General features: G+C 48.2%; 2 protein-coding genes across 2 annotated transcripts in view; one reads left to right on the top strand and one right to left on the bottom strand.

Moving 5' to 3' along the window:
- Nucleotides 1-863: 863 nt before the first annotated feature.
- Nucleotides 864-3,988, bottom strand: LOC138359436 (golgin subfamily A member 6-like protein 1). The gene is made up of 4 exons (XM_069318576.1): nucleotides 3,857-3,988; nucleotides 2,979-3,752; nucleotides 1,146-1,183; nucleotides 864-897 (listed from the first exon to the last, which is right to left on the bottom strand). Exons 1-4 carry the CDS (start codon nucleotides 3,986-3,988, stop codon nucleotides 864-866), a joined length of 978 nt encoding a protein of 325 aa, XP_069174677.1.
- Nucleotides 3,989-4,182: 194 nt separating this feature from the next.
- LOC138359435 (glutamic acid-rich protein-like) overlaps nucleotides 4,183-17,602 on the top strand; it is a 56,755-nt gene continuing 43,335 nt past the window's right edge. Inside the window, exons 1-3 of the mRNA XM_069318575.1 lie at nucleotides 4,183-4,239; nucleotides 15,075-15,700; nucleotides 16,420-16,837. Of these exons, the coding sequence (XP_069174676.1) occupies nucleotides 4,183-4,239; nucleotides 15,075-15,700; nucleotides 16,420-16,837 (1,101 nt within the window). The remainder of the gene's footprint in view (nucleotides 4,240-15,074; nucleotides 15,701-16,419; nucleotides 16,838-17,602) is intronic.

Here is a 17,602-nt window from a genome sequence, read left to right as displayed (position 1 = left end):
GCGGGAAACAACTGTCCAACTGACAGGACCAACCGTCGCACGTCCGACTTCTATGACGTGTCGTGTCTGACTGATGGCGCCAGAGTGGCGCGCGGCCTGGACCCCCTTCCTTCGTGACGTTACTTTCGCTATGGGAAGTTTTCATTGGCTCCCGGTGCCACATTGCTGTCGGTGACCAATCCGGTGCCACTGACGTCACACGTTTTTGGCGGGAGATCAGGGAGGCAAGCGCCATCTTGGCTCCCTAAAGGGCCTAAACCACAGGCCAAAATATTACTATTTCACAAATTTCTCGGCTCTCCGAGAACACTTCACTCTCTCCCATATATCAATTGTAGCCTGCAACGTAGAGAACGCTTGGGAAAAGTAGACATGACTCTTACTGCAGGCGTGGGAGAATAATAAGGGGGGGAACTCCGTCACAAAATATATATATATATATATATATATATAGAGAGAGAGAGAGAGAGAGACACACACACACACACTCTGCGACCACGAAATGGTCTCTAATCCGATTGTTCTTTCCACTTATAAATTCACTTGTCCGTAATTTTGGACCACTATTCGGAAAATCAGCGCGTTACCTCCACGCCGACCTCTAAATCTCAAAGCTGTTATCTTCCATAACTTTCAAAAACGTCGACCATGCCTCGAGGTCCTCTTCCTTCGTGAGGGTGGAGCACACTAACAGTTGGGTCCGTTGGTCACACATCCAAACGCGACGACAGCCTGTTGACTCAATGGAGGGGAGGAGATGTCTGTCTCTTCACATGCTCCGGCCAGCACACGTTACCTTGCCCGGTGGTTCTGATTGGCTAACAGAAATTCCCGCCACCGGACGAGTCATACCGTGCTGACCGTTAACGACCTCCACGGTTGTTAACCTCGTTCTTCCTGTAATAATGAACGTATGGCTTAAATAATCGTGTCTTTGTGCGATGAAATAACACGATACGATATATCGTAACACTCCTCCCCCCTTAAAAAAGTGTTATTTCGGAGCATCCACACTAATTTTCTCTACCGAATGTAGCATTATTCCTTTTTCGTCCATCCTACAAAGATTCAACTCATTCTAGTAATGACATGTCTTATCAGACATACCTTATCATTTATGTAGACATGGTGCCGTACCTACTGACCACTGATCTTTGGCGTACAGGATCTCCTTTGCCTCCGACTGCACACAAAATCTGTTTTAACAACAAATTATCTTTAAGTATATACAAAAAATACATATGTACATTTTCTGAACACACCGCTTTGGACGGTGTGGCTGATGCAAAAGTACTTTCCTGAAGTCTACCGTCCTTCATCACTTCACTCCCTCGTCTTCACCGACGATCCTCCCTTTCGTCTCCTCATTTATCCGAGACCTCATTCTGTTTGACTTCCATCGAGTCCTCGGCCTTCTTCTATTCCTCCATGCTTGCATCATCATCCTCCTCCCACACTTCTCACCTCTATACAACTCCATTTCTTCTCCTTCAACTCTTCTTCGTTCCCTAAAAGTTTCTCCGAGCACTGTACTACAGCCAACAGCACTCGACCGAACATGTCGCTCTACCTCTCCTAGAGTGCTCGTAAGCATCTCTCCACACACACTGTCTCTTCTCCTTTCACTTTCTCGGTTACTACTCTTCTTCACTATCTTTTCTCCACGTTTTCTGTGAAACATGTCAACTCCTGACATCTCAAACAACTTAACTCCACTATCCATATGCCTCTGTGCTCGTGGACAACTTGACGCTCTACTCCCGTCCTCAGTCTGTCCACATCCTTCCTCATTCCTACTCAGCACAGTTGCATTCGCCTTCCGACTCTTAATTTCAGCAGTCTGGGCTCTAGTCAGGTCCGCTCTCTTCACATGATTCTTCTTCGGCTGGGCCATCTTCACTTTTGACCTCACCGAGACTTCATTCTCCTGGGCTGGACCTTCATTAAACAGCCACGCTATATCTACGTCGATATCTTCTACCGGTTAAATCGACACTGTCTTATATTCTCCAGCGTCTCCCTCGTCGGCCACCTCTGCCTTCGTCACTACCGAGACAGGGTACTCAATGGCTTGGCGGTCTCCTGACTCATCTCCTCGGTTGTCAGTCAGGTTCACAATCTCAGGTGTCCCACCCGTGCCGTGGCCTTCTGGGCACTCCTCTGGCACAGTCTCCGCTACGACTCTCGGCAACACCTTTGTCCCACACAAGTCATTCCTCAGGATCACTTGGACTCCTGGAACAGGTATGTCATGGCACACTCCCAACGTCACCTCCGCCGACACATATTCCGACCTTAGCTGGACAGTACAAACGAGCATGGCACTCTCAGAAAACAACCCATATACTTTCATCTTACTCCTGCCAGCTAATCGTCGATCATTCCCAATCAGGCTTCTCGTAATCAAGCTCTGATTAGCTCCGGTATCTCTTAAGATACCAACTTCTACTTCAGGTCGGCCTCCTATACTGATCCAACCTTTACTCATGAACGGCCTATACCTCTCGTTCACTAAGTTCGCTCTCTGTGGTTTGTCTCGGAACACATTAGTATATTTACCTCGGGGGTCACACATGGCCAGGGTCACAACTCTCTTGCCCTGTCTACAATCTCGCATCACGTGACCCAATCCGTTACAATTGTAACATCTCATCTGGGAAAAGTCTCTTCTATATGTACCAGAGTAGCTCTGACTGCCCGCTCGTATTGGAGTTCCTCGGGCCAGACGTACTACTCGTACTCTGTGGAGCTTTACTGGACTCTTGATTCCCTGGATAACGATTAGTTTCTCGTTTGGCTCCTCCATCCTCACTTTCAGACGAAGTGCGCGACCTACTCTTCTGAGTTTTAGGGTACTTACTTTTATCTGCCCATTTATCAAAATTCTTCTCACCCCAGACTACTCTGGGTCTTTCATAATTTCTTCTTCCCCAGACTCCACTGGATCTTCTATTGCTGCAACTCGCCTCACTTCTCACTCTGTTCTCCCTCAAGCTCTTGTATGCTTCCGTAATCATATCCGCCCTATCTGCGGCATCTTTCACCTTCTTTATCCCTGCTTCTTGCACCTTAAACCTGGTGTCTGGAGTCACCATCTCCAAGAATTTTTCAATTAACATCAATTGTTTCAAGTCTTTGAAAGATTCTACCTTTTCGGAACCCATCCATCTTTGGAATCTACGTTCCAAATCTCTGGCTGTTTCAGCATATGTGCTCCTTTGTGTCTTTACCATTTCTCTGAACCGCTTCCGGTAAGCTTCAGGTGTCAGTAGAAATGACCTTAATACGCTGTTTTTCACAGTCCAGTAATTTTTACAATCTTCAAGAGAGAGCTGGGTATAGGCCTCTCTCGCTGCCCCAGTCAATCTTATTTGCACCAATTGGGCCCAATCCTCCTCTGGCCACTGCCTTAGTGTAGCAACTTTTTCAAAATGCTCAAAAAAAGACTCAGACTCTTCTGGACAAAATTGCGGAACCTCCTTTTCACGTGCTTTGTGATCATATGCTGCAGGCAGAGGTGTGCTCTCTGAGTGTACCTCTCGCTCTCGCCTCTGAGCTGCCACAAATTTATTTGCTTCGATTTCCATTTGCTTCGTTTTCTCCTTTTCTAATTCTACACGCGTTTTTTGCTCACTTTCAAGTCGCACTTTCTCTTGCTCCAATTTCAGTTTCTCTAACTGAAACTCTCTCTCTTCCCTCTTAATTTGAGCTTCCAGTTTCAAACGTTCCAATTCATATTCAAACTTCCACTCCTACGAGACGAATTAGAAGACACTTCCTCATTATCTTGTTCCCCACTTTCCTTTGCACTCACATCTAATCCTACCGCTCCGACGTCTTCGCGTCGAGACCTTACTTTATTTCCAAGTTCTTGTCTCATATAGACCACTTTAGTCGACACTAATTCTATCTCATAGTGTTCGGCGATTTGCTTCAGCTGTTCTTTCGTACAGCTCTCCAAAATCAATGGGTCCTTATCCAGCGGCATATGCTAGACTGGCCAACATAAGAACTGCCTTTAGAAACTTGTGTAAGGAATCGTTCAGGACCCTGTATACCACTTATGTCAGACCAATCCTGGAGTATGCAGCTCCAGCCTGGAGTCCATACCTAGTTAAACACAGGACGAAGTTAGAGAAGATTCAGCGGTATGCCACCAGACTGGTCCCGGAACTGAGAGGTATGAGCTACGAGGAAAGGCTAATGGAGCTGAACCTAACGTGTCTTGAAGACAGAAGAGTAAGGGGAGACATGATCACTACCTACAAAATTCTCAGAGGAATTGATAGAATAAACTGAATACATGGGTGGTACTCGAACAAGGGGACACAGGTGGAGACTGAGTGCCCAAATGAGCCACAGGGACGTTAGAAAGTACTTGTTCAGTGTCAGAGTAGTTAACAGGTGGAATGCATTAGGCAGTGATGTGGTGGAGGCTGACTCCATACACAGTTTATAATGTAGATATGATAGAGCCCAATAGGCTCAGGAACCTGTACACCAGTTGATTGACAGTTGAGAGGCGGGACCAAAGAGCCAGAGCTCAACCCCCCAGCAAGCACAACTAGGTGAGTTGTGTCCAGGACCATAATAGTGACGTTGGCACGCCATTAGAGGTCTCTAGGGTTACCGCGACAGGAAGTTAAAACGGAAATTCCAACCATAATTAGTGGAGGGGCGGCGAAGGGTGTACTTGTGTTATTCTTACTCTGAGATGGGCCTACCTGCTAGTCCTCAGTCACTTGTACTTTGGTTCTTCTCAATCTCACTTTGTTTTTTTTATTATATTTAAAGATATATTATTGCCAAGGTAGTTTATATCTTCAGTCAATAGTCATCTATTCGTCCAGTTGATTATAGGTAAGATTGATGGTTCATTGTCTTAGGAGGAAGCAAGGTTAGCAATTCTGGTTGTGAGGGAAGGTAATATTGGCAATCCTGGCCTCCAGGAGTGATATTACCTAAGGTTGGCAACCCTGACCTCCAGGAGAGAGATACTAGCTAGGGTTGGCAACCTTGACCTCCAAGAGAGAGATACTAGCTAAGGTTGGCAATCCTGACCTCACGGAAAGAAGGTTGGCAAGCCTGTAACAACAACAACATCAACCATAGAAAACGAGTCAAAATGTGGAAAAAATTTCAAATTTAAGGGGAAACTCCTTAAATATCACACACCCCCTCGCTGCATTTCTCCTAGCTTTTTCCCCCGTCCATCAGCTGGTGACAGCCCCGGTGACTGGTTGGACGAGGGGAGAGGCTAAAGGGGCTGAGGGGAAGTAATTCGAACACTCTACCTAACGACGTGTCACCACCTGATTGGTGCAGATTGGCTGTTGAAGCCCGTTAGGCAAGTAAGTCTCTCTCTCTCTCTGAACAAGACTGAACACTGAATACCCAATTGGTAATTCGTTAATTAATTGCGAACAAATAGCCTTATTTAAAAAAGTATGCTCTTATATATACGAAATTTACCCTTATTTACAAAAGTATACTCTTTTTACAACAAAAATACCGTAATTTACAAATGTATACAGTTATTTACGCACGAATAATATCTTTATTTAAAATTTTATCTACTTATTTACGAGCAAATAACCTAATTTACAAATGTATACTCTTATTTACGAGCGTTTACCCTTATTTACGAACGAATACCCTTATTTACGAACGAATACCCTTATTTACGAATATAAACATTAATTTACGAACGTAAACTCTCTTGTATCAAACAACGAACTTATACCACTAATATAGGGCTCCCAGTAGTACAGTCGGCTTCGTTCTCGACGCACAATCGAAAATTCCGGAGTTCGAATCCCGGGGGCGCGAGAGAAATGGTTGGGCGCGTTTTCCCTTCACCTCATGTGCCTGTTCACCTAGCAGTGAGTAGGTACCCCAGGAATTAGTCAGCATGTTGGGAGGGGAGACCCAAGGTTTATAAAGGTATATCCAGGTGCCCAACCACTGGGAAGGGGTCAGGATAAGGATTAGGGATGGGACGGGGAGGAAGGAATGGGGCCCAACCACTGGGAAGGGGTCAGGATAAGGAGAGCTCAATCGGCGCACGTCCGCTCTCAACGAAGCGCCAAGTATCTCTGAGCGCCTGGCGCTCTGCAGGCGGCGGGCTGGGTCTCCCGGTGATGTCACAGATCCAGAGGCGGGTTCTGATTGGTCAATGAAGTGTGACCTCAGCCAGCCAATCACCGACCGGCGGGCGCCGCACACAAAATGGTGGATTCGCAGGCCAGAGGGCGCCATTTTATTGAACCCAGGGCGCGACTACCACATTACCACCACTACCAAACTACCACCACTACTACACTACCACTACTACCAATACTACCACACTAGCACACAACCACCACTAGCACACAACCACCACTACCACACTACCACCACTACCACCACTACCACACTACCACCACTGCCACACTACCACCACTACCATCACTACCACCACTACCATCACTACCACACTAACACCACTACCCCTACTACCACACTACCACCACTACCACACTAACCCCACTACCATACTAACACCACTACCACACTAACACCACTTCCACACTAACACCACTACCACACTAACACACTAACACCACTACCACACTACCACCACTACCACACTAACCCCACTACCATACTAATAACACTACCACACTAACACCACTTCCACACTACCACCACTACCACACTAACACACTAACACCACTACCACACTAACACCACTACCACACTAACCCCACTACCATACTAACGCCACTACCACACTAACACCACTCCCACACTACCACCACTACCACACTAACACACTAACACTGGGAGAATTGCCCAGTTGCTGGAAGAAGGCAAATGTCGTGCCGATCTTCAAGAAAGGTGATAGGGAGGAGGCACTTAACTATAGACCTGTATCACTGACAAGCATCCCCTGTAAAATACTGGAAAGAATAATTAGGCTACGACTGGTTGCACACCTGGAGAACATTAGGTTTGTGAACAAACATCAACATGGGTTCTGGACAGGGAAATCGTGCTTAACAAACCTTCTGGAATTCTATGATAAAATAACGAGGATAAGACAGGACAGAGATGGTTGGGCAGACTGCATATTTCTGGACTGCCAAAAAGCCTTTGAAACAGTACCGCACATGAGACTGCTGTTCAAGCTCGAGAGGCAGGTGGGGGTGGGGGGAAAGGTCCTAGCATGGATAAGGAACTACCTAACAGGAAGGAGCCAAAGAGTTACGGTAAGGGGCGAGAAGTCGGACTGGCGAACAGTAACAAGTGGAGTACCACAAGGATCGGTGCTGGGACCAATTCTATTTCTTGTATATGTTAACGACATGTTTACAGGCGTAGAGTCCTACATGTCGATGTTTGCGGATGACGCAAAGTTGATGAGAAGAGTTGTGACAAATGAGGATTGCAGGATCCTCCAAGAGGACCTGAACAGGTTGCAGAGATGGTCAGAGAAATGGCTACTGGAATTCAACACGAGCAAATGTAAAGTTATGGAAATGGGACTAGGAGGTAGGAAACCAAAGGGACATTACACAATGAAGGGGAACAGCCTACCTGTGACGACGCGCGAAAGAGACCTGGGTGTGGAAGTAACACCTAATCTATCTCCTGAGGCACATATAAATAGGATAACGACAGCAGCGTACTCTACACTGGCAAAAGTTAGAACATCATTCAGAAACATAAGTAAGGAGGCATTTAGGGCGCTTTACACTGCCTACGTGAGGCCAGTCTTAGAGTATGCCGCCTCATCATGGAGTCCCCATCTGAAGAAGCATATAATGAAACTGGAAAAGGTTCAGAGGTTTGCAACGAGACTCGTCCCAGAGCTACGAGGGATGGGGTATGAGGAGCGCCTGAGGGAACTGTGCCTTACGACACTAGAAAAAAGAAGGAAGAGGGGGGACATGATAGGAACGTATAAGATACTCAGAGGGACTGACAGAGTGGACATAGACGAAATGTTCACACGGAATAGTAACAGAACGAGGGGACATGGATGGAAGCTTGAAACTCAGATGAGTCACAGAGATGTTAGGAAGTTTTCTTTTAGCGTGAGAGTAGTGGGAAAATGGAATGCACTTCAGGAACAGGTTGTGGAAGCAAATACTATTCATAATTTTAAAACCAGATATGATAGGGAAATAGGACAGGAGTCATTGCTGTAAACAACCGATGCTCGAAAGGCGGGATCCAAGAGTCAATGCTCGATCCTGCAGACACAACTAGGTGAGTACAACTAGGTGAGTACCACCACTACTACACTAACACCATTACCACACTACCACCACTACCACACTACCACCACTACCATCACTACCACCACTACCACACTAATACCACTACCACACTAACACCACTACCACCACTACCATCACTACCACCCTACCACACTACCACACTATATATCACCACTACCACCACTACCACACTAACACCACTTCCATCACTTCCACACTAACACCACTACCACACTACCACACTAACACCACTACCATACTACCACACTAACACCACTACCACACTAACACCACTACCACACTACCACCACTACCACACTAACACCACTACCACACTACCACCACTACCACACTAACACCACTACCACACTACCATCACTACCACACTAACACCACTTCCATCACTACCACACTAACACCACTACCACACTACCACCACTACCACACTAACACCACTACCACACTACCACCACTACCACACTAACACCACTACCACACTACCACCACTACCACACTACCACCACTACCACACTACCATCACTACCACACTAACACTACTTCCATCACTACCACCACTACCACACTAACACCACTACCACACTAACACCACTACCACACTACCACCACTACCACACTACCACCACTACCACACTACCACACTAACACCACTTCCATCACTACCACACTAACACCACTACCACACTAACACCACTACCACACTAACACCACTACCACACTACCATCACTACCACACTAACACCACTACCACACTACCATCACTACCACACTACCACACTAACACCACTACCACACTAACACCACTACCACACTAACACCACTACCACACTAACACCACTACCACACTACCATCACTACCACACTAACACCACTACCACACTAACACCACTACCATCACTACCACACTAACACCACTTCCATCACTACCATCACTACCACACTAACACCACTACCACACTACCATCACTACCACACTACCACACTACCATCACTACCACACTAACACCACTACCACACTACCATCACTACCACACTAACACCACTACCACACTAACACCACTACCATCACTACCACACTACCACCACTATCACACTAACACCACTAACACCTTGAGGTTACAATGAGGTGCTTTCGGGGCTTAGTGTCCCCGCGGCCCGGTTGTCGACCAGGCCTCCTGGTTGCTGAACTGATCAACCAGGCTGTTGGACACGGCTGCTCGCAGCCTGACGTATGAGTCACAGCCTGGTTGATCAGGTATCCTTTGGAGGTGCTTATCCAGTTCTCTCTTGAACACTGTGAGGGGTCGGCCAGTTATGTCCCGTATGTGTAGTGGAAGCGTGTTGAACAGTCTCGGGCCTCTGATGTTGATAGTTCTCTCTTGAACACTGTGAGGGGTCGGCCAGTTATGTGTAGTGGAAGCGTGTTGAACAGTCTCGGGCCTCTGATGTTGATAGTTCTCTCTTGAACACTGTGAGGGGTCGGCCAGTTATGTCCCTTATGTGTAGTGGAAGCGTGTTGAACAGTCTCGGGCCTCTGATGTTGATAGTTCTCTCTTGAACACTGTGAGGGGTCGGCCAGTTATGTCCCTTATGTGTAGTGGAAGCGTGTTGAACAGTCTCGGGCCTCTGATGTTGATAGTTCTCTCTTGAACACTGTGAGGGGTAGGCCAGTTATGTCCCTTGTGTGTAGTGGAAGCGTGTTGAACAGTCTCGGGCCTCTGATGTTAATAGTTCTCTCTTGAACACTGTGAGGGGTCGGCCAGTTATGCCCCTTATGTGTAGCGGAAGCGTGTTGAACAGTCTCGGACCTCTGATGTTGATAGTTCTCTCTTGAACACTGTGAGGGGTCGGCCAGTTATGCCCCTTATGTGTAGTGGAAGGGTGTTGAACAGTCTCGGGCCTCTGATGTTGATAGAGTTCTCTCTCAGAGTACCTGTTGCACCTCTGCTTTTCAACAGGGGTATTCTGCACATCCTGCCATGTCTTCTGGTCTCATGTGATGTTATTTCTGTGTGCAGGTTTGGGACCAGCCCCTCTAATATTTTCCACGTGTAAATTATTATGTATCTCTCCCGCCTGCGCTCAAGGGAGTACAGATTTAGGCTCCCTAGAGCGCAGGCGGGAGAGATACATAATAATTTACACGTGGAAAATAATTGAGGGGCAGGTCCCAAACCTGCACACAGAAATAACATTACACCACACTAACACTACTACCACCACTACCACACTAACACCACTACCACACTAACAACACTACCACACTACCACACTAACACTACTACCACCACTACCACACTAACACCACTACCACACTAACAACACTACCACACTACCACACTAACACTACTACCACACTACCACCACTACCACACTAACACCACTACCACACTACCACCACTACCACACTAACACCTCTACCACACTACCATCACTACCACACTAACACCACTTCCATCACTACCACACTAACACCACTACCACACTACCACACTACCACCACTACCACACTAACACCACTACCACACTACCACCACTACCACACTAACACCACTACCACACTAACACCACTACCACACTACCACCACTACCACACTACCATCACTACCACACTATTACTACTTCCATCACTACCACCACTACCACACTAACACCACTACCACACTAACACCACTCCCACACTACCACCACTACCACACTACCACACTAACACCACTTTCATCACTACCACACTAACACCACTACCACACTAACACCACTACCACACTAACACCACTACCACACTAACACCACTACCACACTAACACCACTACCACACTAACACCACTACCACACTAACACCACTACCACACTACCATCACTACCACACTAACACCACTACCACACTACCAGCACTACCACACTACCACACTAACACCACTACCACACTAACACCACTACCACACTAACACCACTACCACACTAACACTACTACCACACTACCATCACTACCACACTAACACCACTACCACACTAACACCACTACCATCACTACCACACTAACACCACTTCCATCACTACCATCACTACCACACTAACACCACTACCACACTACCATCACTACCACACTACCACACTAACACCACTACCACACTAACACCACTACCACACTAACACCACTACCACACTACCATCACTACCACACTAACACCACTACCACACTACCATCACTACCACACTAACACCACTACCACACTAACACCACTACCATCACTACCACACTACCACCACTATCACACTAACACCACTAACACCTTGAGGTTACCATGAGGTGCTTTCGGGGCTTAGTGTCTCCGCGGCCCGGTTGTCGACCAGGCCTCCTGGTTGCTGAACTGATCAACCAGGCTGTTGGACACTGCTGCTCGCAGCCTGACGTATGAGTCACAGCCTGGTTGATCAGGTATCCTTTGGAGGTGCTTATCCAGTTCTCTCTTGAACACTGTGAGGGGTCGGCCAGTTATGTCCCGTATGTGTAGTGGAAGCGTGTTGAACAGTCTCGGGCCTCTGATGTTGATAGTTCTCTCTTGAACACTGTGAGGGGTCGGCCAGTTATGTGTAGTGGAAGCGTGTTGAACAGTCTCGGGCCTCTGATGTTGATAGTTCTCTCTTGAACACTGTGAGGGGTCGGCCAGTTATGTCCCTTATGTGTAGTAGAAGCGTGTTGAACAGTCTCGGGCCTCTGATGTTGATAGTTCTCTCTTGAACACTGTGAGGGGTCGGCCAGTTATGTCCCTTATGTGTAGTGGAAGCGTGTTGAACAGTCTCGGGCCTCTGATGTTGATAGTTCTCTCTTGAACACTGTGAGGGGTCGGCCAGTTATGTCCCTTATGTGTAGTGGAAGCGTGTTGAACAGTCTCGGGCCTCTGATGTTGATAGTTCTCTCTTGAACACTGTGAGGGGTCGGCCAGTTATGTCCCTTATGTGTAGTGGAAGCGTGTTGAACAGTCTCGGGCCTCTGATGTTGATAGTTCTCTCTTGAACACTGTGAGGGGTCGGCCAGTTATGTCCCTTATGTGTAGTGGAAGCGTGTTGAACAGTCTCGGGCCTCTGATGCTGATAGTTCTCTCTTGAACACTGTGAGGGGTCGGCCAGTTATGTCCCTTGTGTGTTGTGGAAGCGTGTTGAACAGTCTCGGGCCTCTGATGTTAATAGTTCTCTCTTGAACACTGTGAGGGGTCGGCCAGTTATGTGTAGTGGAAGCGTGTTGAACAGTCTCGGGCCTCTGATGTTAATAGTTCTCTCTTGAACACTGTGAGGGGTCGGCCAGTTATGCCCCTTATGTGTAGCGGAAGCGTGTTGAACAGTCATGGACCTCTGATGTTGATAGTTCTCTCTTGAACACTGTGAGGGGTCGGCCAGTTATGCCCCTTATGTGTAGTGGAAGCGTGTTGAACAGTCTCGGGCCTCTGATGTTGATAGAGTTCTCTCTCAGAGTACCTGTTGCACCTCTGCTTTTCAACGGGGGTATTCTGCACATCCTGCCGTGTCTTCTGGTCTCATGTGATGTTCTTTCTGTGTGCAGGTTTGGGACCAGCCCCTCTAATATTTTCCACGTGTAAATTATTATGTATCTCTCCCGCCTGCGCTCAAGGGAGTACAGATTTAGGCTCCCTAGAGCGCAGGCGGGAGAGATACATAATAATTTACACGTGGAAAATAATTGAGGGGCAGGTCCCAAACCTGCACACAGAAATAACATTACACCACACTAACACTACTACCACCACTACCACACTAACACCACTACCACACTAACAACACTACCACACTACCACACTAACACTACTACCACCACTACCACACTAACACCACTACCACACTAACAACACTACCACACTACCACACTAACACTACTACCACACTACCACCACTACCACACTAACACCACTACCACACTACCACCACTGCTACACTACCACCACTACCACACTAACACCACTACCACACTAACACCACTACCACACTACCACTACTACCACACTACCACACTAACACCACTACCACCCTACCACACTAACACCACTACCACCACTACCACACTACCACACTAACACCACTACCACACTACCATCACTACCACGCTACCACCACTACCACAGTACCATCACAACCACCACTACCACACTACCAGCACTAACCCACCACCACCACACTATAATTATCACACCACACAACCAGACAAGTCCACCACACTACCACACTACCACACCACCACACAAGCGGGCCTGGTAGCCTGGTGGATAGCGCGCAGGACTCGTAATTCTATGGCGCAGGTTTGATTCCCGCACCAGGCAGAAACAAAGGGGCAAGGTTTCTTTCAACCTGAATGCCTCTGTTACCTAGCAGTAAATAGATTCCTGGGAGTAAGTCAGTTGTCACGGGCTGCTTCCTTGCGTGTGTGTGTGTGTGTGTGATGTGGAAAAAAAAATAGAAGTTAGTAAACAATTAATTGACAGTTGAGAGGAAGGGTTGAAATGAGCAAAGCTCAACCCCCGCAAACACAACTAGGTAAATACACTACCACACTACCACACCTTGTTATCACACTACTACACTATCACACCACCACTATACCATTTCTACCACACCACACTACCATACAACAGCCACGACCACCATCAATCACTACCACCAATTATGACCATCACTCACCACTGCCACCAACCATAACCCACCACCATCATGGATTACATTTTGTGAAAATCAATAAAACTATTTGAACCCACATTTATTATCCTCCTGTTTTATTTTACCAAATGTAGATATGTATTTTTATATTTCTACATTTTTTTTATTTATATAACATCACACAAACTACTTTAATGCAACATTTAAGGTTGCCACAATATCTCACAATTGTGTTTGGCCAACGTTTAGTGCCGTAAGTTGTGGCAACTTATTTACAACCACAGACTTTAACATTGCTAATATGTGAAAACAAACGTTGCCACAGCTTTTAAACACTTCCCAGGTACTTACATTGTTTGCTGGGATGAACCCTGCATCAGGTTTATGTGAGGGAAAGTTGTGCTGGGAGTTCACCATCTAGTACGGTTCTAGGTTCGTTTTCTAACAAACACCTGATGTAAACTTCATTGTCAAAGAACAACCACGGATGCAGAGCTATCGTGGCTGGAGACCAATGGCCTCCAACTATACTATTTTACGCAATTTTGATAATATATTTACCTGTTTCCTGTTCGCGCTGTCTATGCTATGTTTTTGAACTCAAAAGCATTTTTTGACATCCAGCAAAACACGAGATCAACTCAAGACAAGATGAAGACGTTTGTGCGTGCGATCTTTATAGGCCTGGCCTTACTGGGATTTGGGTCGATATGGTTTGGGTAGAGAGAAGAGCATGCAAGGTTACAAGCATATTTATTGTAAACACAATTAGTTGAATGGCGCAAGAGCCAGAGCGGTCTCGCTCATCTCATGAAGCAGGTCATCTAAACCATCAAAATATTCCCTTCATAGCCTACGTGGAGCCTTTCCACTTTCCTCAAGGAAGAACCGGAGCCTGAATGGGGTTCGGTGCCCTTAGTAGGGCCCGTCTTGCGGCGCCAGCAGATGCTACTGAAGGCAGAACGCCTCAAGATTTTCTTGGAAGGGCAGGGTTTGGAGCCCACTACATAACCCCTTCCCTTGTGGTGTCGGTGGGAAAGCGTACCGGTTTTCATTATTATATTTTTAACTTGTATATACTACACAGGACCACGCAAGACCCGCGGATAAAATGAGGAACAGCAGGAAGAACATGGTCTTCATCTTGACGAGGATGAGCTCCGGGGAGAGGAGACTGATGAACACCGGGGAGAGGAGACTGATGAACACCGTGAAGAGGAGACTGATGAACACCGTGAAGAGGAGACTGATGAACACCGCGAAGAGGAGACTGATGAACACCGTGAAGAGGAGATTGATGAACATCGTGAAGAGGAGACTGATGAACACCGTGAAGAGGAGACTGATGAACACCATGAAGAGGAGACTGATGAACACCGTGAAGAGGAAATTGATGAACATCGTGAAGAGGAGACTGATGAACACCGTGAAGAGGAGACTGATGAACACCGTGAAGAGGAGAATGATGAACACCGTGAAGAGAATGAAGATATTAATGAAAAGGAAAATAATGAGCCCTTGGACGACAACAATGATTGCGATCCAGCCGAAACACTAAGGTGTTTCGCTCAGGACAAAACAGGTTCCTCACAAAACCCTCTTGCTCCTCTCAAGGAAGAAGAGCTTCCAACGGAGCCAAAATCTCCGACAGAGGAAGTGTCTCCCAGGGAACTGGAAACCATTCACAAGACTGGGTCTCACTACATCATCACCCTTGCTTGTCCAGCGCAAATGTGTGAATTAGTTATCGGGTAACACGGTACTTAGCATCTGGCCTTCGAGACGCGACACAATGTTTAAATTTTCGTCTCTTGTGAAACGGAGACGGTAACCATCAGGGGGAAAGATGCTGCAAGGGTGAAAAGCTGCAAAAGATCTGTTAAAGATTTTATATAAGCACATTCTACAGATCCGAAAAAACCTACTCAAATATAAAATAAATCTCCCGCCAAGTCAAAAACGACCCGTCAGAAGGAAAAGCCTCCAACTTCTAAGGATGCGAAAGAGAGCCATATGGTCACCCTGGCCTGTCCCAACGAAAATTATGGCTTGATCATTGGCAAAAAGGGCGAGACCATCAAGTACTACGAACAGCAACATTTAGTACGGATCTAAATGTCTCGAGATAAGGAAGAAGTGGTGATAATTGGGAATGACGCTGCGGGGGTTGAAGGATGTAAGAAAGCGATTAGCGCCCTCTTGGAGCAAGGGCGTTCCCATAAACCCTAAACAGCTCCTCCCCAGAAGACAACTCCCACCACTACCAAACCCGCTCTTCACCAGAGGACAGCTCCCCGCACAAGTCAAAGAGAAGAAACGATGCCATGTTCCCTTTGGGATTATGTTGTACAAGACCATCCCAAACTGGATTTGTCTTCCGAGTTGACATCTAAGAGCCAGCCAGACGATTAAACGACGTAGACAACAGAAAGCCAGCTGGCCGCAGACGATTAAACGACGTACACCACAGAAAGCCAGCCGGCCGCAGACGATTAAACAACGTAGACAACAAAAAGCCAGCTGGCCGCAGACGATTAAACGACGTAGACCACAGAAAACCAGCCGGCCGCAGACGATTAAACGACGTAGACCACAGAGAGCCAGCCGGCCGCAGACGATTAAACGACGTAGACCACAGAAAGCCAGCCGGCCGCAGACGATTAAACGACGTAGACAAAAGAAAGCCAGCTGACCGCAGAAGATTAACCAAAGTAGACCAAAGAAAGCCAGCTGACCGCAGAAGAATAACCAAAATAGACCAAAGAAAGCCAGCTGGCCGCAGACGATTAACCGATGTAGACCACCGACCGCATTATCTGAGGGCCTCTCGCCCGCCGGGTTTAGCGGGCCTCTCGCCCGCCGGGTTTAGCGGGCCTCTCGTCCGCCGGGTTTAGCGGGCTTCTCGCCCGCCGGGTTTAGCGGGCCTCTCACCCGCCTGGTTTAGCGGGCCTCTCGCCCGCCTGGTTTAGCGGTCCTCTCGCCCGCCGGGTTTAGCGCGCCTCTCGCCCGCCGGGTTTAACGGGCCTCTGAGCCCGCCGCGTTTAGCGGGCCTCTCGCCCGCCTGGTTTAGCGGGCCTCTCGCTCGCCCGGTTTAACGGGCCTCTCGCCCGCCTGGTTTAGCGGGCCTCTCGCTCGCCGGGTTTAGCGGGCCTCTCGCCCGCCGGGTTTAACGGCCCAATTGAGCCCGCCAGGTTTAGCGGGCCTTTCGCCCGCCGGGTTTAGCGGGCCTCTCGCCCGCCGGGTTTAGCAGGCCTCTCGCCCGCCTGGTTTAGCGGGCCTCTCGTCCGCCGGGTTTAGCGGGCCTCTCGCCCGCCGGGTTTAGCGGGCCTCTCGCCCGTCGGGTTTAGCGGGCCTCTCGCCCGCCGGGTTTAGCAGGCCTCTCGCCCGCCTGGTTTAGCGGGCCTCTCGCCCGCCGGGTTTAGCAGGCCTCTCGCCCGCCTGGTTTAGCGGGCCTCTCGTCCGCCGGGTTTAGCGGGCCTCTCGCCCGCCGGGTTTAGCGGGCCTCTCGTCCGTCGGGTTTAGCGGGCCTCTCGCCCGCCGGGTTTAGCAGGCCTCTCGCCCGCGGGGTTTAGCAAGCCTCTCGCCTGCGGGGTTTAGCGGGCCTCTCGCCCGCCGGGTTTAGTGGGCCTCTCGCCCGCCTGGTTTAGAGGGCC

Source organism: Procambarus clarkii, chromosome 90 (assembly GCF_040958095.1).
Source record: "Procambarus clarkii isolate CNS0578487 chromosome 90, FALCON_Pclarkii_2.0, whole genome shotgun sequence".
NCBI lineage: Eukaryota > Metazoa > Arthropoda > Malacostraca > Decapoda > Cambaridae > Procambarus > Procambarus clarkii.
This window is presented reverse-complemented; position numbering and strand designations above follow the sequence as displayed.

What these genes read in the sequence shown, in the direction of transcription:
- LOC138359436 (XM_069318576.1), bottom strand. Translation starts at nt 3,988, where the DNA reads ATGCCGCTGGATAAGGACCCATTGATTTTGGAGAGCTGTACGAAAGAA. An exon ending in GACAAGAACTTGGAAATAAA is followed by an intron (nt 3,753 to 3,856) that starts GTAAGGTCTCGA and finishes TTCGTCTCGTAG; the next exon opens with GAGTGGAAGTTTGAATATGA. An exon ending in AGAGCTTGAGGGAGAACAGA is followed by an intron (nt 1,184 to 2,978) that starts GTGAGAAGTGAG and finishes TTTTGTGTGCAG; the next exon opens with TCGGAGGCAAAGGAGATCCT.